Source organism: Mercurialis annua, linkage group LG4 (genome assembly GCF_937616625.2).
Source record: "Mercurialis annua linkage group LG4, ddMerAnnu1.2, whole genome shotgun sequence".
NCBI classification, from domain to species: domain Eukaryota; kingdom Viridiplantae; phylum Streptophyta; class Magnoliopsida; order Malpighiales; family Euphorbiaceae; genus Mercurialis; species Mercurialis annua.
Window position 1 is genome coordinate 17,793,513 of NC_065573.1, and position 22,402 is coordinate 17,815,914.

Below are 22,402 nucleotides of genomic sequence, written 5' to 3' on the forward strand. Positions count from 1 at the left end.
GACATAGTCTTTTAAATGTAAAGGCTCAATAACTTTCCTATGACCTTCTAATATTAACTGGAGGAATATCTTCTGAATGAGTTCTAATAACAACCTTATCATGATTTTCAGAAATAGAACTATGATGAGTATTATGAGCATCAGCAGAAACATGAGTATTTGAAATATTAATAGGAACATGATTATGCACAGGATAATAAAAAAACAGAAACGTCTATTCCTGCTGGCAAAACTAAGTTAGAATCCGCTTGTGATAAAACATTTTTATTTTGAAAAGGAAACAAGTTTTCATAAAATCTTACATCTCTGAATATAAAAACTTGTTTAGTTTGTAAATTATATAACCTAAAACCTTTTGTGTTTGCTGGATAACCCAAAAAAACACACTCTACCGCTCTTGGTGAAAACTTATGTCTAGTATGAACTAAAGTTGAAGCATAAGCTAAACAACCAAAAACTTTCAACTTAATAAACTCAGGTACAAACTCAAATAATATCTCATATGGAGTTTTATTATTAATGACTGTTGATGGTACTCTATTAATAACATACACAGCATGAGAAACACAGTCTAAGACAAAGGCATTGCAGATTGAAATTTAAAAGCCCTTGCAACATTTAAAATATGTTGATGCTTTCTTTCCACAACAGAATTTTGCTCAGGAGTATATACACAAGTAGTTTGATGTTTGATTCCTTTTAAATCATAAAGACTAGTTATGTTAAATTCCTGACCATTATCAGATCTTATGCATTTAATTTTGATAGAAAACTGTGTCTCAATATATGCATAAAAATTCTGAATGATAACTCTAGCTTCTGACTTTGTTTTAAACAAATATAACTAGGTGTATCTACTATTATCATCTACAATAGTTAGAAAGTACCTATGGCCATAAATAGACACATATCTTGTTGGACCCCATATGTCAATATGCACCAAAACACTTATCAACAGTAGAATTACTTAAAGGAAAAGAAATTTTTTTTTGCTTGGCCAAATGGCAAGTTTTACAATGTGTATGAACATGTAACTTGATTAAAGAACAACTATCTTGTAAACATTTTAATCTAGAATTAGCCAAGTGACCTAACCTATTATGCCGCAGAAAACTAGAATCAATGCACATTGATCACATCATCATCACTCACAGAAGCAGAATTGTCAACTACAACATTCACAGAAACAATCTTAACATTCTCAAAATATGATTTATCAAGTTGATAAAGTCCTTGAATCTTTATAGTTAATTGATAAGTGTATATTTTACGTCATTTAGAGGTCATTTATTTACTAGTTTTTAATACTTTATGATGTAAAATATACGCTTACTTAGTTAATTTCACTTATTTTTTAAATTATATGAAAAATGTAAATATTTAATATTTTTTGAGTTTTTAGGAATAAAATAGAGTTAAAATGCAAAAATAGTCAGAGCTAGATGGTTTCGAGTCAAAGTCAAGAAAGCCAACCAAGTTCCGGGTGAAACCGAGTCAAAACCGAACCGAACCAGAAATAAGCCACAAACAGCAGCTCAGCCGGCCCACGACTATGAGCCTGCCAAGGGCCAGCTGACTTCTGGTCTCGGAGCAAAATTCCGATTCTTGGAAAATATGCTGGGGATTCTTGGCAAATACACTCATACACCTTCCATAAGTAACATATATTGGGTTCACACTCAAAGGGATCTTCCTTGGCTTGCACTCAAAGAAAGAATTGTTGACAAAATGATCATTAAGGAAGAAGAAATCATTGTTGACTTAGATCAATCCGCTTTTGGAAATGAGATAAGTCAACTTTGATACACTTAAGCTTTTTTTGGAAACAAGATAAGTCAACCTTGATCCTCCCAAGCTCAATTTGGAAGTATTTGATTAGCACTCAAAGTATATATCAAGATGAGATTAAATCAAGTTATCTTTGGAAATGAGATAAGTGAACCATGATTCACTCAAGACGGTTATGGAAGAACTTGCTCCCTACTCCACTCTATATGGAAAGAAGAGATCCAAAGCTTGATCATCACTCAAATTCCATGGAGAGAAGAGAGATTCTTGACTTAACCTCCACTCCTAGCAACTCTATAAATAGTCCTCATTTGTGTAGAGAAAAGGAGGTACAAAAATAGTTAGACTTAGGATAGACTTAGATATAGAATTAGTTAGACTCTTAGTATAGATTATTTATATCTTCTATCTCTTATGTATTCAAGGTGTAACTTTTTCATTGTTATTGTCAATATGACAATGGGTAACTAAACCGTTTGTTCGAGGGTTGATATGAACATTTAGTTATATAATTGATTGACTTTTAATATATTGGAAATATATCGTGTTTTGATTATTGAACTTAATGCTTGGATTTAATTGAGAGATTGATTCATGATGCATGTTTAATTAACTAATTGAGAAATTGTTAATTAAATAGATCTAAGTAATCGAAAATTTAAAGGACAACACCACGAGAGTGGTTGGAATTTAAGTAATCTTTGAATTTGCTTTATAATTACAATTCAGTTGGTTAATTCGGTTTTTAATAACGTGAGAGCGATTTATTTATCGATTAATTAATAGGTGTTAAAATTTGGTGTTGATATATATTCTTCATGCTTGAATGTATTTGATAAATTCATTCATTGCCCTATGTTTTAATTCTGACTCGAGAGAGCTTAGTTAAAATAGATCAGTTAATCAACAACGTATGAATTAATAACACGAGAGTGAGTTAATGAATACGTGTTCTTGAGGTTTTCTTAATAAATATCATTTAATAACTTGACTAGGTTCATTATAACACGAGAGTGAGTAATTTGCCTGTTAATTGGTTATTTGTTTATTTTTATCTATAGTAACTCGAGAGAGAGCTATAGGTGCTTCATACTAGCCTGAACCATAATTTGGCAATACAATTGAATTGTGATTTTATCGGTCTTTGAGGCTCGAGAGAGCGAGATTCGATGTTTTAGAATAGCTCGATTCTAGATAAAATCACCAAAATATTCATTGTTCATGATTTTATATTCTTATTCGGAATTATCAACCCTTGAGCCCTTTTAATCTTATTATTTCCAAATATTAGTCTTTAAATCATTTAAATTTATTGGTTTCAATTACTTAAAGTTTATTTGTTAATTGTTCTCATTTAATTGTTTAATTTGATCACAAATTCTCAAACCATTTTCGCAGCTAACCGGTAAAAAGAATTCTTAAAATTAGTCGTTAAGTCCATTGTCTCTGTGGGATCGATATTCGTACCTCCGGATTATATTACTTGCGCGATACCGTCACTTGCGGTTTTGCATCAACACTAATCCAATCCTCATCCAATTGATAGGATCTTGTATTATACAAAGACTTTTGTAAAGAATAAAGCAATAGTCCTAATGTTCTATTAGCTTACTAGTGGATATTAAATTAAAGAAAAAATTAGGTACATATAGAACATTATATAAGACAAAGTGCTTACAAAATTGAACTGTGCCTACATGTGTAACATGTATTTTTTGTGAGTTTGGTAAGGTAATATGCACATTAACAACTTTCCTATATGAATTAAAAGATTGCAAAGAGCAAGTGATGTGATCAGTAGCACCAGAATCTATGATCCAAGAATCACAAACAAATTTATTAAGATAACTACAAGCCAAGAAATGCATACCAGATTCAGCTTCTATATTTGCAGCATTGAAGTTAGTAGCAATAGTATTAATCTTTGGAGATCCTGCTATTGCATTCTGCTGTAACATATTCATTAGCTGCTTATACTGATCCTTAGTAAAAACAGGAACAAAATCCTTGTCTTCAAGTTCTTGTTATGTACTAAAATTCCTTGCATCTTTAGTTTGACCAATGGACTCATAATTCTGAATATAAGAATCTTGAGGATCTTGAAACATCTGGTTTTGATCATTATACACATTTCCTTATTCATTTTCTAGCCAATACTCCCCTACTTGGTTAACAAAAGACTGTGTTATAGGCCTTGGCTTATACCCTGGTGGAAACCCATGTTTCCTAAAACAAATTCTACTGTATGTCTAGAAAGACCACAGAAAGTGCATACAGGTTTTTGAAGATCACCATTATTTGTATTATAGAACTTTCTTTGCCCTCTTTGTGGCCTAAAGTTATTAGCATAATTACCATAACCAAATTGCCTATTACCATTAAAACCACCATATGCAGGAACCTTTCTTTGATAAGATGAATTAGCTTGAGTTGCAAAAACAAATGGCTCAACAATCTGACTACTAAAATCCCCTAAACCCATTTGTCTTTCATGATGTAAAACCATAGAAAAAACTTTATTAATCTTAGGCAATGGTTCTTTCATCAAGACTTGAATCCTTACAATTGAATAAGACTCAGATAAGCCTTTCAACAAACGAATTATATAATCTGCATCTTGCTGATCTTTCACCACTTTCAAAGCATCACAATTACGTTGAGGATTACAACTACACACTGGAACTATCCTTAAATTTGAATATTCATCCCACAGAATCTTCAAGTGAGTGAAATAATCAGCGACAAACAAAGCATTTTGTTTAAAAGCATACATTTCCTCTTGTAAATCAGACATTCTAACAGCATTTTCTTGAGAAAACCTATCAAACAAATCTTTCCATACCTCTAAAGCAGAGTCAATCCAAAGACCACTTTGAGCTATTGATGGAGACAAAGATCTTAGAATCCAGGAAAGAACCATTGATTGCATCTTTCTCAAATAACATAAACTGGATCAAGTTTGGATGGAATTGAGATACTACCATCAATAAATTTTAGCTTGTTTTTAGAAAGTAAACACATTCTCATGGATCTTGCCCAAATATAATAATTCTTGTCATTTAGAACAGGAGAAACTAGAACAAGTGAAGGGTTTTCACTCGGATGTAAATAGAAATGAGAAGAAGGATTATCAAAATTTGAAATAGAATGAGCCATTGTAGTTCAGAAGAAATCAAGAATTAGGGTTTCTCAATTTAAGAAACTGAAATTATCAAGAATTAAAAAGAAGAACAGATCAGTTTGATTTTTGATGAAACAGTAATAGAAAGAAAATAAGGATTGATTAATGAACGATTAAAGAATGAGAATGCTTGAAGTATTTAGCAGCGGATTTAATTGAAAAATTTTCGTGTTCTAGAGCAATTAGCTCTGACACCATATAAGAATTTGAAGAAGAAGAAGATTGAAGAAGAAATGAGCTTATTCTCATTCAACTAATAATGAACTTTTACAGACTTATTTATAGAGCATAATTGACATTTGTCAATTATGTTTGTTGTGAGTAATGGCTATAAAGCCAACTCAGCAAATATCTAACAATTTAACTAGCTCTACAACTAACAAATAACTACTTAACAACTTTAAATAAGTTAACAAATTAAATGTGGAGACTTTGATTCTCTGTTACACAAGATGAAACACCTAAAGCAACTATCAAAGTCCACCCAAATACTACCCAACCATATGTGGGAAACCAGGTTGTAAACACCAACAATGAATGAATCAAAATAATGCTTTATCTCGGGGGTTTCTACGAGTATCATTTGGCCTTCAGTCACTTGACCAATGAATGTCATATCTTAATGATAGACATCCAATGGTTCATTAATTTTAGGAAGATATCAGAGCATAAAAAGACAAAGAGACCCTTTCCACTAAAATAACTAAAAGAGAGTGATCATACTATTGAAATATTTTGCTTCAACAACTTGTTATAACTTCAAAACAATTAAATATCAAGTTTTGTTAGGAAGTTTCAATTGATCATATGTGCAATGTCTATTTATTATTATCTACTTGAGGATTAATCTTGAAACACTTTATGCATGCACTAGCATATTTTTATAGCATGTTTGACATTAACAACATTAAAACCATATAAATTCATAGAGTTATGGAATAAAGATATAAAATATTTCCTTTAAGACATTTAACCCTTTAATATGAGGAAATAAAAAGGAAGAAGATAGGAAAAAATGGACATCTAATAGCTTGCCCTAACATTTAGAATTAAAAATCAGATGAAAAGAGAAGGTTATCAGCTCCAAATATAACAAGATAAACTCAAACGGTACAATTTATCAACAAAGAAGGATGACACACAACTCTAATTATATCAAAGAATGATAAACAAAGTGCCTTTTGCACCATCTTCGCTAGAGCGCGCGCTATATATATATATATATATATAAATTTTGGGTACTTTCTCTTCTAAATTTAAGGTAAATTTATACAAAATTTAAGACATATTTTATGATGGTCATAACCAAAAAAAAAAATTATAGTGCTACATTGAATATCAAAGCTTCCTTCGTTCTGATACAATAGATAGAAGTTTTATGCTATTATGAACTTGATATGACACTTGAATGAAAATAAAAATTTACTTCTTTGCTACTCATATTGGTGGAAAAAAATGTAACACCGAGAATCAGAAAATTTCTCGATAGGCTATGGATTTTCTTACAACAAACCTAAATGCCTAATTAAGTTTATGTTGACGATTTAGGTTATAACTTGGAGGACTTTTTAGCAATAAAGTTAGTACGTCTCGATTTACACATATCAAAGAGTGGTGGGTCAATGATATTGAAAATTCAGTACAGGCGAATCAACCTCCAAACATATAGATATGGCCAACTTTAATAAAATGGAATCCCCAGGTCCGTAGGCCCACGAGAATATAAATCTCGGCCAAGGACACTTTCAATTCGAGATTGTCTTATGTCTCTTCCAAGATAAGAAACATTATTACAACCGTGGGATTTAGTTATGAATCACATTACTAACTAAAGAAATTAGAAAGGCCACGTTAGGCAAAGGGAATACAGAGAATTCTCTAACAAGAGAAGATACACACACCATATCACCATTGCTTAATAAACACATCTCTTCAATAAAAATAAATGAAAGTCCCAGCTCAACATATAATATAAGGGGAAACCTCACCATGGAAGCACGAGTGAAGAAGAAGAAATACACTATATAAACCACTTTATCTTTAAATCCTAAGGTATTCCGTTTTTTTATCTCTAATCTTTCTCTCCTTTCGTCGGAGTGAATGGACGAAAATTCTTTTTAGCATTCTTTCTGACCGTGCTCTTTGTTTTCAGGTCCTAGAGCTTTATTAGATCACTATCCTATTTTTGGTAATTTATCACATTGCACAGTCTATGGGAAACTTTTCTTTTTATTTGATTTAACTTTATAAAAACCATAAACACTAGAAAATGGACGATCATGAATTAGTTATAGAACAAATTATCTTCCATATATACTCTAGGGATGGAATTCAACTCAATGGTTCTACTCGAATTAATGGTAGAACCACATAACTTTCACTCTCACATGGCAATATCTTCATACCACCATATGTAGTTGTTTGGCCACCAGAAGTAGAATCTCGATTAAACATTCTTTGGGAAGGCTTGGTTACCCCCATAAGGAGACCATTTTTCAGGCAACCCCCACTTTTCTCCGTACCTCTATGTGGCACAAATCAGTCCGGATACATTACACCACAACGCAAATACCATAGAGTTTCTTATATAATGCATTATTGGCACCAATGAACCTTAATTTTCCAGCCACCATAACCATTATAACTACCCCAAAACCAGTTTTAGGTTACCCATAACCATCTCTACCCACTCTCTCGCAAGTTTAGGAATATATGGAATACCTTGGTCGGCAAATGGCATCATTACAGTAGATACACCAAGTCATTCTAGCTCAGGAAATACCCAACACCCAGGTCGTCCCTCCGATAGAAGCATCACCGCATACTATTGATCCTCAAGGATTACTTCAAGAAGGAAGAGATGAATATTGAATTATACCGGCCTCAAACACGGGTCTACCCCCGCGACCACTAGGGGTAGATCCGGTGGTAAAACCTCAGAAAGATAGATGCCCAGATCTAGTGGAGCCCAGACAAGACAAATGAGGAAGAGCATAGCAAAGAGTGTCCATAGCTCTTAAGTAGATTCAGCATGGAAAAATAATCTCAATAAAGAAATCTCAAAAAGAAGTTAGAACATAATTGGAAAAACAAAGAGAAAAACCAGATTCAAAGTTGCTTGCATTTGCAGGCTTGGATCACCCCCTCTTCAAGGCCATCAGAGATTATCCTTTTCCACCTTTCTATAAAATGCCACCCCTTGATAACTATGATGGAAAAACTGACCCACATACATATTTGGTTTGTTTTCAGGTAACAATGGGAGTATAAAGCATTTTGGATGCTTCCATCTATAAGATTTTTCCAACCACCTTGAAGGGACCAGCTCATAAGTGGTACTAGAGTTTGAAGGAAGGGTTTATCAACAATTTTGATGAATTGATAATAGCCTTTCAAATCTACTTTGCCCCAAGCATTCAAAGAAAGAAAAAAATCAAACGATCTAAAGAGATGTTTCCAGAAACTAGAAGAAAGTCTGGAGGAATTTATAACCAGATTCAGTCAGGAATCTATCACAATATAGGGTCCCAACGATGACACAACCATTGCAATGAAGGACAACGCCACAATGAAAGTCTTTAGTGATATCTTGATTGCCAATCTTGTGAAAAATTACACAGATCTGATGAAGAGGGCATGAAATTTCATAAACCTGGATGAAAAAGACAAAGGAAGACAACTGCAACCCAACATAATTCCAACTTAACAAAACCCACTCAAGGGCATAACAAAGAAAATGACTGGTATCGGTTGATGAATAATCAAGGAAGGACTACCAGATCAGGTTATGGAAATGATTATCCTAGATCTTAATCTTAAAGAAGGCATGAGGAACGACCTTTTGTACCACTAAACACAACAATAACTGAGATACTAATGTTGATGGAGAAGAACGAACCAATAAGAAACCCACCATCAACAGTAAAAGAAGGCAATAAAACTTATTATTTGTAATTTTCATGGTCAATATGGCCAGATATAGAGGAATATGGCAACCTCAAAAGAGAAATTGATATAATGGTTAACGTAGAAAGGCTTAAGAGCTGTATAGCATTACCTCAAACATACCAGAATCAGAAATAGATCAAGAGTAGAATCCATAACGGTACAAATCAGGATAGCCACTCCCCGGCTAGAAGACAACATATGGTAGGTGTTACTAACACCGTTTTCAGGAGGAATCCGAGACGCGGAATTTAGGAAAAGAGGAAGAGGAAATAAAAAATGATATTAATTGGACATTGCCAAGGGAAGGCAGTTGTCTGAGATTAAATTTGGTCCTAGTGACAGATGGGGGATATATGTGTTGTTGTTGATTTGATCAACACTCGGTTTGTACACTTTTGATTTTAAATTGAAATATACTTATCAAACCCACACAACCCATTGCGCCAAGACCTACAAGATAAAAAATCCTAAAAGGATGATCTCGGTAATATTAATCCAAAAATGAGTAAAAAAACAGTTAGCTAGAAAATCTTGAGAAGGCTAGATGATAACATGGATAGAGCTTCTTAATGAATAGACGTAAACTATATACTTTTAATTCTAATTTGAAAATTCACCAAAATCAATTGTTAAGAACATGTTATTAAAATGAATATATGCATGCACATTATTTATATCACAATGATCATCAAGCATTTAAATCGAATTCTCATGCATTGACATACACAACATTCCAAAAAATATTTATTCTAGATGCCTATTATGTCGTGATTACATTTTCTTTAACTTGATCATATTTAATTAAAAAAAGATAAGACAATTGTCACGATCCGATTTTTTGGTCTGATACCGGCGCTAGGGAAAGGGGAATAGTTGCTCCAAAATCCGTAGTAAGCTTAAACGTTTAATAAACAATTTTTATTTGAAACATGAGACCTTATATAAAACATCAGAGTTTTATAAATAAATGTAGGCCAACCCCATCTTGAGGCCTCTGTACTTTACACTTTTTTTTCCATAGGTCCTTATACTTTATTTTTGTATTATCCGGTCCCTTTACTTGCCTATTTTTTATTTTCAGGTCCTTTTTGAGTTTTTTCTAGTCCTTTTGTGTGACTGGAGGAAAAAAAGATTGTAAGTAGATTGACTGGAGGAAAAAAAATTGTAAGTACAGGGACTGAAAAAAAACTCAAAAATGATTTGAAAATCGAAAATAGGTAAGTAGAAGGATTAGATAATACAAAAATGAAGTATAAGAATCTACAGAAAAAAATTGTAAAGTACAGGGATCTGTAGATGGGTTAAGCCATAAATGTATAACATTATTGTTTACAAATATTATCAATCTAGGATACTGTGGAAGTCTAGAATTTAAGACTTAACATTCTTTATTCAAAACATAACTTCCGAGAAACTAAAATATCCATAAGCCTTTTTCAAACCAATTCTGATTTCCCTGAAAAATTGGAGGAAAAACGGGGTTGGTATGAAATTGAGTGAATTCATATTATTACTATATGTATTAAGTTGAATAAACCGAAATCCCATACTTAATACGTAAAGCATACATCCTTAAAAATATCACCAAACTGGATACAAATTCAATCCTTGAATTGTACTCATTTCAACTTATAACATATATCAAATTAAAAGTTTTAGTTACAAGTAGTAATATCAGCAACCACATAAAAACAATTTAATTATTAACAATCAAACATATCCTTGTCAATTTCAATCAAAATCATATCAACATTTTTGATATCCATTTCTGTAATAACCAACCGAATTCTAGATTTGTAATAAGGAACACAACACTGGCTCACTGTCACGACCCAAATCTCAGGGCCGAGACCGGCGCTAGGGAATGGGAGTGGTTGCTCCGAAATCCGTAGAAAGCCTAATAACATAAAATAATCTTTCGCAAACGTAAACGTCATGCATGACATAAATAAACACGTGTCATGCAAAAGCACACATGCCAGGCACACATATCCTCTGGCAGTCACAATATATATAACGCAGCAAGCGTAAAACATATAAAACTTTAAAACATTAAAGTTATATTTACAGGCAACTATACACTACAAGCTGACTTACTAAATATTTATCTACTGCAGCTCTAAGAGTAAAGTACTGTTTCTTTACATACTAAAAAATACAGACTTCTGGAAGTAGGATAGAAGTCCGTTGCTTCAAAGCGTCTTTATCCTGAAAGGAAATCTGTGAGGGGTCAGTATATTGGGATATACTGAGTGAGTTCATACATTTACTAATAAGTATTCAAATAAAACATAAAACTGTAATCAATTATATGCAGCCAAGTACAGGATCCGATTGAAACCTTAATCCTCAAACATACTGATAATCAATCGAGCAACCCAATCATAAATATCAATTGCGAGTCCAACTCGCTGGTGGCCCAGCCACTAGATACGGGGACTCCAGACTACACCGTAGCCAAGTGCTCACTCGTATCAAATCATATACCCAATCGTAAATTTCATAATCATCATCAGCTCCCAGCTGAGTCACATCAAAACTGGTGATCACGCAGTCCTATTGTCGCCCTATAGGTAGCACGTTCCATCGGATCAATACTGGTTTCAAATCAAGCATATGCATTTTATAAAAAGAATTCGCATTGCAATCGTGCAAAACAAACATAAAGCAATATAAAATATTTGCTTAAGTAAATACTTTAAAAGCAAATCGTATAAACTCACAGAAAACGCTTATCCAAAAAATACGTCGGGGCTTTAGAACGTCAAGCTTCCCGAATTACTGGTCCAGCTGCTTCTTGCCTCGCCGGATCTAAAACAATTTTTAAAACATTTGATATGAATTAGAATCCTATTCTAAGATAGACTCTAGACTCAAGACTCGAGACGTTTTACTTCCATTAATCGTCGTGCTTCTCACGTATACGCCGATAACGGTATCAACTCGTTTACGGATCGTAAATCACTTTTAACTCAATCCTCCTTTAACCTCACTAGGTTAATTATTCACATTAATTCGATTAACTATTATTCGATTTCCAATTCAACACGCGAGTTCAACTAATTCAATCAAGGTACGAAGATTCGGGGTGCGAGAATCGGAAAATACACGTTCGTGCAGGGAGGTACACGTTCGTGTACCTTGGTACACGGTCGTGTACCATATATTGGTACACGTTCGTGTACCACATGTACACGATCGTGCCCCCGGGGTCGATTTCCGGGGTTTCCGACCTGCTATATACGCTAAAACGCTCCAAACTCAACCAAAACGCGTATTCTAAGCTCAAAATGCTATATATCAATCCTATACTCAATAAAACGATAAAATCGTTTCGTGGCCTAAAAATTTGAATCGATATAACTCAAAATATACTCGTTTAATCGAGAAAACGTCAAGCTTACCGTGATTACCCGTCGAAATACGATCGTTTGGAGTTATAGAACGTCGGAAATGGGCGAGAAACGAGATCGAGCGACGGAACGATACGGTATCGCCGTTTGTTAAAGAAAAAGAGATGAAGATGATGAAGGTTCTGTAACCTTCATTCTGAAGGTTTGGATTATATATATATAATGGCTAACTTGCCATTTGGTCCTTGAAACTTTTCAAATGTTTCAATTTAATCCAAAACCTATTCAATTAATCTTTCTATTAATTCATATACGTATTATTTATATCCAAATAAATAATACTAACTCAAAATATATATTTCCGTCAAAAATCCTCAAATTTCTATTTTCGGGGCTTAATTGGCTAATTTGCACTTTAGCCCCTAAACTTTTCAAAATTTATGATTTAGCCCCAAAATGTGTCCACATCCAAAATTTCAACATTAACTCCTTAAATTCCGCTAATTGACTTATTAAAATTTATTCTAAATTCCCGATATAATTAAATTAAATTCTCCTTAATTTAATTTATCGGAAATCACGACACGTGGCACGACTAATTATCTCAAAATATTTTGGGGTATTACATTCACCCCTCCTTTAAATAAATTCGTCCTCGAATTTAAAATTAGCCACGTACCTTGAGTGAAAAGATATGGATATCTCTGCCTCATATCCTCTTCTGTCTCCCACGTGCACTCTTCTACAGATTGACTTCTCCAAAGAACTTTCACCATTGGAATTCTCTTCGTTCACAATTGTCGTATCTGTGTATCGACAATCTGCACTGGCTGTTCTTCGTATGTCATTTCCTCGCTCACGTCCACCACTTGTGGTTGAATTATTCGAGAAGGGTCTGGTACATATTTCCGAAGCATGGAAATATGAAATACAGGATGAACTTGAGACATTTCCGGTGGCAAGTCTAGCTTATAGGCAACTGAGCCTATGCGTTCTACGATCTGATATGGTCCGACGTATCTCGGAGCCAACTTGCCCTTCTTTCCGAAGCGAATCACTCCTTTCATCGGTGATACTTTGAGAAACACGTAGTCTCCGATCTGAAATTCGATATCCTTTCTCTTGGGGTCCGCGTAACTCTTCTGTCGACTGGAAGCAGTATTCAAACGCTGCTTTATCAATGGTACTTTTTCTGACGTAATCTGGATGATCTCTGCTCCAGTGAGCTTTCGCTCACCGACTTCATCCCAACAGATAGGGGATCGACATTTTTGCCCGTATAACGCTTCGTATGGAGCCATCTCGATGCTCGAATGATAGCTGTTGTTGTAGGCGAATTCGACTAGAGGTAGGTACGTATCCCAACTACCTCCGAAGTCTAATACGCATAGTTGAAGCATATCTTCTAACGTTTGAATCGTCCGCTCAGACTGGCCGTCCGTCTGAGGATGAAACGCAGTGCTAAAATTCAATCGCGTTCCTAACGCGTCTTGTAAGCTCTTCCAGAAATGAGAGGTAAATACAGAACCTCTATCTGAAACGATTGACACGGGAACTCCGTGTAGGCTCACGATCTTATCGATGTAAATCTCTTCCAACTTTGCTGCAGAATACGTCGTCTTGATAGGAATGAAGTGCGCTGACTTCGTCAAACGATCCACGATTACCCAAATAGAGTCAAACCCTTTCTGTGTCTTGGGTAATCCGATTACAAAATCCATCGTCATTTGTTCCCATTTCCACTCCGGGATGGGTAGTGGTTGAAGGAATCCGTAAGGCCGTTGATGATCCAACTTGACTTGCTGACAAGTCGGGCATTTCGCCACGAACTCTGTGATATATTTCTTCATTCCGCTCCACCAATACGTTGATTTAATGTCGTGATACATCTTCGTGGAACCTGGATGAACGCTATACATCGTTCCATGCGTCTCTTCCATGATCTTTTGTCTTAAGTCTTCCACATCTGGAACGCACATTCGATTGCCATATTTCAGTATTCCATTGACGATACTGAAATCTTGACTCTTTTCTTGTTGAACTTCCTCAATTAGATGCTTCAATTGAGGGTCGTCCGCTTGCAACTCTTTGATTCGATCTATCAACGTCGATCGTATCGTTAACTGAGCCATTAGGTTTCCGAGAGATGAAATCTCGAACTCCACTCCTTGGCTGAACATCGTATGAATCTCGTTAATTAACGGTCTCCGCCATGTCGTTGTAACGTGCGCGAGACTTCCTGCTTAAGGCATCTGCCACTACGTTGGCTTTGCCTGGATGGTATTGTATCGTGCAGTCGTAATCTTTTAATAGCTCCATCCATCTCCGCTGTCTGAGGTTCAATTCTCGTTGGTCAAAAATGTACTTAAGACTCTTATGATCCGTAAATATCTCGCACGTGGCGCCATATAAATAATGTCTCCAGATCTTTAGCGCGAAAATCACCGCTGCTAGTTCTAGATCGTGCGTCGGGTAGTTCGTTTCGTGCTTCTTAAGCTGTCGTGAAGCGTATGCAATCACTCTACCGTGTTGCATAAGGACACACCCCCAGTCCAACTCTTGAGGCATCACAGTAAACTGTGAATCCTTCCGTTCCTTCTGGTAGTGCTAAGACTGGTGCCGTCGTCAGACACTCTTTCAGTTTCAGAAAACTGAGTTCACACTGGTCCGTCCAGTTGAATTTCGCGTTCTTCTGAGTTAGCTTCGTCAAAGGTACAACGATCTTCGAAAAGTCCTGTACAAATCGTCTGTAGTATCCCGCTAAACCAAGGAAACTTCTAACTTCCGTAACCGATTCAGGTCGCTTCCATTCTATCACAGCTTCGATCTTCTTTGGGTCAACCTTAATGCCACTTTGTGAAACCACATGACCTAAGAAAGCCACTTCCGTTAGCCAAAATTCACATTTCGAGAATTTGGCGTAAAGCTGATGCTCTCTTAGAGTCTGTAGTACTATCCGCAGATGTTGAGTGTGCTCTTCTTCTGAACGTGAATATATCAAAATATCGTCGATAAACACGATCACGAACTGATCCAAGTACGGTTTGAATATCCTATTCATCAAATCCATAAAGGCTGCTGGGGCATTCGTCAATCCGAATGACATAACGAGAAATTCATAATGATCGTATCGAGTTCGAAAAGCAGTCTTCTGAACATCATCATCACGAATCTTTAGCTGATGGTAGCCTGATCTCAGGTCAATCTTGGAGAAATACTTCGCTCCTTGTAATTGGTCGAACAAATCGTCGATTCTAGGTAACGGATACTTATTCTTAATTGACACTTTGTTCAGCTGCCGATAATCGATACATAGTCTAAGCGATCCATCTTTCTTTTTCACGAACAACACTGGTGCACCCCACGGGGATACACTCGGTCTAATGAAACCACGGTCAAATAATTCTTCTAGCTGATCTTTAAGTTCTTTGAGTTCTGCTGGCGCCATCCGATAAGGCGGTATCGATATCGGTTTCCTGCCAGGAGCCAGTTCGATACAAAATTTAATCTCGCGATCTGGGGGTAATCCAGGTAATTCCTCTGGAAAAACGTCTGGATACTCCGATACAACTGGCATGTCACTTAAATTTACACTTTTCTTCTCTATGTCTCGTACTATCGCTAAGAATCCTTGACATCCCTTCTTTAACATGCGACAAGCTTTAACAGCTGAGATAATACTCGTAGAAGATTCCATCTTATCACCCTGAATTGAAACCGCTTCAATTCCAGGTGTGTTAAACGTCACGGTCTTCTTCCGGCAATCCACATTGGCATAGTGCTGAGCTAGCCAATCCATTCCTAGAATGACGTCAAAAGCTAATACCTCGAGTAAAATCAAGTCAACTAACAAATCTCGTCCTTGAACTTTCACAGGACAGGACGGATAAACGATACTAACTTCCACGCTATCTCCAACTGGGGTAGCTACGGATAAAGGGTTCCTAAGGTACGCTGGTTGTACTCCTAACTTGCTAGCAAAGCTAGGCGAAACAAACGAATGCGTAGCACCCGGATCAAATAAAATTAGTGCGTCTTGAGAAACGATAGGAAGGATACCTTGCACCACAGTATTAGAAGCCTGAGCCTCTTGAGGATTCAGTGCAAAGACCCTGGCTTGACTCCCGCCAGCCTGCGAAGTCTGGCCAGTACCGCGTCCTCTGCCATTGCTTCCTCCTCGATTTGCATAATCACGCCCTCTCTGGCCAGTGAAGGTACTCCCTGTCTGATCATATCCTGACGCTATCTGCTGCGCTGTTCTCTGCTGCTGATAAGAAGGCTGTACCACAGTAGTCATTGAACCCTTGGGCATCTGCCTCGGACAATCTCTAGCAAAATGGCCCCGCTGACCACAGTTAAAACACGCTCCGCTAACAATGTAGCACGCGCCGTAGTGCCTCCTATTACAGTTCAGACATAAGGGCACTCCACCTCCCATGTCACTCATCGATCTGGCACTAAATCCGGTGCCTGAAGTACTGACTCTAGTTCCATACCGAGCTTTCTTATTTCTCTTCTGACGTGATGGGGGTCGAGAATAACTCCTAACGTATGATTGGGTAGGTGCGCTCTGTGCGCTACGGAACACATCACTCCTCACAGGCGCAACATTGGAAGGATCGGGAATCTTTCCAAAACGGATCAGAGAAATTTCCATCTGCCTAGCGCTATCGATCAGTTGCACTAGGGTTCTTCCGATATCAGACGTCAGACTCACAAATTCAGCTCCTAGACCCTCTACAAACCTTGAATTCACTCTGATTGGGTCTGTAGTCAGGTCTGGTGGAAACCTACTCACCCTGGTAAACTCCGTTACAAACTCTTGTACAGACCGATTGCCTCTACTCAGGGTCAACCACTGACTACGGTAACTCTCCGTCACCGCATATGGTAAAAAGTACTCCCTAAAGTGGTTCGCGAATTCAGCCCAGGTCATAGTGTCCATGGTTGGCTGAATATGCTGCTGAAACCAATCTTTCGCAGGTCCTTTCAATGACATTTCCACCATAATGATGGTATGTCTCTCATTAGCTTGCAGGCGTCGAGCATTACGTTCTACCTCTTCGAGGAAATCGAGAGCATCGCCTGTACTGTCAAACTTAGTTGGCTTAAGGCGCATATAAGCCAAAACGATATCTTGGTCAGTGAAAGCAACATTGCGTAGCTGTTGCTGTTGAAGTTGTTCACGATGCATATTCTGCACCTCTGCCTGATTAGCTTGCATAGCCGCAATTTCCGTAAGAAACTGATTCAGATCAAAACCCACAACATTAGGTTGCTGGGCTTGCGCTTGCACTCCAGGTGCCTGCGCCTGGGCCTCTTGGCCACCACCTCCTCCATGAACAGAAGACTCATCTTGAGCTTCCGGATGGACGTCATGCGCCCCTTCTATAACATTTCGTGCTGCAGCGGCAGCTCGCTCTACTTCTTGTCGTTGGTTAGACATCCTGACCAAGACAAACAGCGTTACTTAGCCACATAATCGCATATTATCGCAAACGCATACCATATTAAACGCGCATCTCATTACATGCGAACACGTAACAAAGACAAGACTCGAACCCTATGTGCTGCAGTAGAATCCTAAGAAAATCAATCACTCTTCTAACATAAGCAATGGTAACTGGACCATGCTCTGATACCAACATTGTCACGACCCAAATCTCAGGGCCGAGACCGGCGCTAGGGAATGGGAGTGGTTGCTCCGAAACCCGTAGCAAGCCTAAAAACATAAAATAATCTTTCGCAAACGTAAATGTCATGCATGACATAAATAAACACGTGTCATGCAAAAGCACACATGCCAGGGACACATATCCTCTGGCAGTCACAATATATATAACACAGCAAGCGTAAAACATATAAAACTTTAAAACATTAAAGTTATATTTACAGGCAACTATACACTACAAGCTGACTTACTAAATATTTATCTACTGCAGCTTTAAGAGTAAAGTACTGTTTCTTTACATACTCAAAAATACAGACTTCTGGAAGTAGGATAGAAGTCCGTTGCTTCAAAGCGTCTTTATCCTGAAAGGAAATCTGTGAGGGGTCAGTATATTGGGATATACTGAGTGAGTTCATACATTTACTAATAAGTATTCAAATAAAACATAAAACTGTAATCAATTATATGCAGCCAAGTACAGGATCCGATTGAAACCTTAATCCTCAAACATACTGATAATCAATCGAGCAACCCAATCATAAATATCAATTGTGAGTCCAACTCGCTGGTGGCCCAGCCACTAGATACGGGGACTCCAGACTACACCGTAGCCGAGTGCTCACTCGTATCAAATCATATACCCAATCGTAAATTTCATAATCATCATCAGCTCCCAGCTGAGTCACATCAAAACTGGTGATCACGCAGTCCTATTGTCGCCCTATAGGTAGCACGTTCCATCGGATCAATACTGGTTTCAAATCAAGCATATGCATTTTATAAAAAGAATTCACATTGCAATCGTGCAAAACAAACATAAAGCAATATAAAATATTTGCTTAAGTAAATACTTTAAAAGCAAATCGTATAAACTCACAGAAAACGCTTATCCAAAAAATACGTCGGGGCTTTAGAACGTCAAGCTTCCCGAATTACTGGTCCAGCTGCTTCTTGCCTCGCCGGATCTAAAACAATTTTTAAAACATTTGATATGAATTAGAATCCTATTCTAAGATAGACTCTAGACTCAAGACTCGAGACGTTTTACTTCCATTAATCGTCGTGCTTCTCACGTATACTCCGATAACGGTATCAACTCGTTTACGGATCGTAAATCACTTTTAACTCAATCCTCCTTTAACCTCACTAGGTTAATTATTCACATTAATTCGATTAACTATTATTCGATTTCCAATTCAACACGCGAGTTCAACTAATTCAATCAAGGTACGAAGATTCGGGGTGCGAGAATCGGAAAATACACGTTCGTGCAGGGAGGTACACGTTCGTGTACCTTGGTACACGGTCGTGTACCATATATTGGTACACGTTCGTGTACCACATGTACACGATCGTGCCCCCGGAGTCGATTTCCGGGGTTTCCGACCTGCTATATACGCTAAAACGCTCCAAACTCAACCAAAACGCGTATTCTAAGCTCAAAATGCTATATATCAATCCTATACTCAATAAAACGATAAAATCGTTTCGTGGCCTAAAAATTTGAATCGATATAACTCAAAATATACTCGTTTAATCGAGAAAACGTCAAGCTTACCGTGATTACCCGTCGAAATACGATCGTTTGGAGTTATAGAACGTCGGAAATGGGCGAGAAACGAGATCGAGCGACGGAACGATACGGTATCGCCGTTTGTTAAAGAAAAAGAGATGAAGATGATGAAGGTTCTGTAACCTTCATTCTGAAGGTTTGGATTATATATATATATATAATGGCTAACTTGCCATTTGGTCCTTGAAACTTTTCAAATGTTTCAATTTAATCCAAAACCTATTCAATTAATCTTTCTATTAATTCATATACGTATTATTTATATCCAAATAAATAATACTAACTCAAAATATATATTTCCGTCAAAAATCCTCAAATTTCTATTTTCGGGGCTTAATTGGCTAATTTGCACTTTAGCCCCTAAACTTTTCAAAATTTACGATTTAGCCCCAAAATGTGTCCACATCCAAATTTTCAACATTAACTCCTTAAATTCCGCTAATTGACTTATTAAAATTTATTCTAAATTCCCGATATAATTAAATTAAATTCTCCTTAATTTAATTTATCGGAAATCACGACACGTGGCACGACTAATTATCTTAAAATATTTTGGGGTATTACACTCACATCCTATCCAAACCTTTTTAGGCCTCCTAATGGCTAACTCTTCTACTCTTTCTCAGGCTGGGCCCTTCTCCCTTCACCAAGCATCATTCAAGACTTAACTCTATATCATGCGCATTGACATCAATAATTACATTCTCAAATGTGCATATCTCAATGTCAGTACATAACTAGTTTCATATAACAAACTCATCACCTTTTACATTTATCATTACAAAGTAGGTATATCATAAACATAAACCTAACAATCATTTTGAATCACAGTTGAGCAGCAAAACCAAACCCAAAACATTCGTCAAATTAAACACTTTCACAAGTCATTTACCAAGAGAAACGACTATTAATCTTTTAGGCAACTAACATACGGTTAATGGCCTCAATCTTTGTTTTAGAAAACCAATAACTATTTTCAATTGTCATACAATATTCAAATATACTTTACAAGCATTTTCACATCATATATTAATACATATTTGCATTTGCCAACAAATATAACAATATATATTTACGTAAAATATTATTTATTTATATATATATATATATATATATATATATATATATATATATATATATATTCAGTATGTTTTACTTAATATTTAACCGTAATAGCATAAACTCACTAATAATTTTCTATAATTCAAACTTTACCTTTTCCGTCCTGATCCCGAGATTCTGAGCTTGTCGGATCTATATATCATTTACATATTAATATATATAATTAAGACTACATGATTAGCAATCCTAATTGTAGAATTGATCGCTAAACTCAAACTACATCAATTAATTTATCGGAACTCTAAACAGACAATACCAAATTAACATTAGTCTTTCAAATCATTAACGTGTATCATTTATACATGAATATAAAGTAACAACAACAATTCTATATAATATGTTGAATTTATACCATGTTTTAGAATTCCTATAGAAATCAATATAAAATAAAATTTAGGAAACCATTTGGTAGATATGTGGGTATATGAGTTTAGAGTTATTACCTATTCAAAGAACATCGATTGGACTAGTATAGCAAATTATGCAATTTATAACATAATAATGTTAAATTTTTTAAACATAATGTACAGCTAAATGTTCTCTCCTTATTTCACAATCCAAATGACAGAATTAGCCTCTTCTCGAAGCTAATAATTTTAGTTTAACATCCTTCATATTTTATAGAATTAAACGTTGTATCCTTTTCATGTATAACTTAATTTATCAATTATACAAGGAGATAGAGTTGCAGCCACAAGCCATATAATCACACTAGCATGCCATCTAAACAATAATCATGCTTTAACATGCCCAAGCAACATAAACAAACCATATAACATGCTAAACATCCAAAACAAGACGTGGTATATCATTACATCAATTTGTGTATCTCTTTTCCAACCAACCATGAATTGAATACCACAAACCACGAATAACATCATCATGTAAATAAATAATACAAATCATCCCCTAGCCAACTATATTAAGACAAAATAGTTTATATCCGAATCCAATGTGCTCATACGGACAAAAATAACCAAACTTGGATTCGAATCAACAATCATGAATATAACATGTATAAACCATAACAACAAGAAAGAACAACCCTACATCATGAATGGGCATGAACCTAATCGACCCAAAAATAGAACCAATTACATCCAACATCAAAATCATTGCACAATTCCAAATCTCAAGCCACGAATCTAAGATTCGATCCAACAAACACGTATATCATAAGGATAACAGTATTAACATGATAAATCAGTTCCAACATATGTATAAACAACATGGAAGCTTATTTGGTTTATTGGTGTTTGGCATCTATGGAAAGCAATGAATAAGCGGGTTTTAAGGATGAACATTCGAGCATTTGTAGCTTGGTTTTTCTAAGCATATGCAAAGCGATGGATTTTTATAGAGTTAGGAATCATTGGATTTTCATATACGGGCAATGACGTTTTTCGTTGTATAAATTTCTTTTGTAGCAATTTTTAGTTTGTATTTTTGGCTCTTTTGCCACTCACTTATTTGTGGTGATCTAATCCACCTATTATTTATCTAAAAAACATATCTTAAAATCATTAATTACTATAATTAATATAAAAAAAATATTTTTCTTTGTTTTATTAGTTTAGGTTAGGAATTTATCTTTCTTTATATTTTTTATATCAAACTTCTGTCAATAAAAATATTATCAATATTAATCCGGCGCAAAAGCGTGAACTTAAAATTAGTATTTATCTATACTATATATAAAAGCACGGATAGGGGGGACAGGCAAATTTACTGAATAATCATTTTAAGTTTATTACTAAGTAAAGGTT

General features: G+C 35.8%; 1 protein-coding gene across 1 annotated transcript; it reads right to left on the minus strand.

Moving 5' to 3' along the window:
- Window positions 1-1,119: 1,119 nt before the first annotated feature.
- On the minus strand, window positions 1,120-4,708 carry LOC126678383 (uncharacterized). Its single transcript, XM_050373281.1, has 5 exons — window positions 3,994-4,708; window positions 3,659-3,808; window positions 3,531-3,598; window positions 1,502-1,648; window positions 1,120-1,239 (listed from the first exon to the last, which is right to left on the minus strand). The coding sequence occupies exons 1-5, from the start codon at window positions 4,706-4,708 to the stop codon at window positions 1,120-1,122; spliced, it is 1,200 nt and encodes a 399-aa protein (XP_050229238.1).
- Window positions 4,709-22,402: the final 17,694 nt, after the last annotated feature.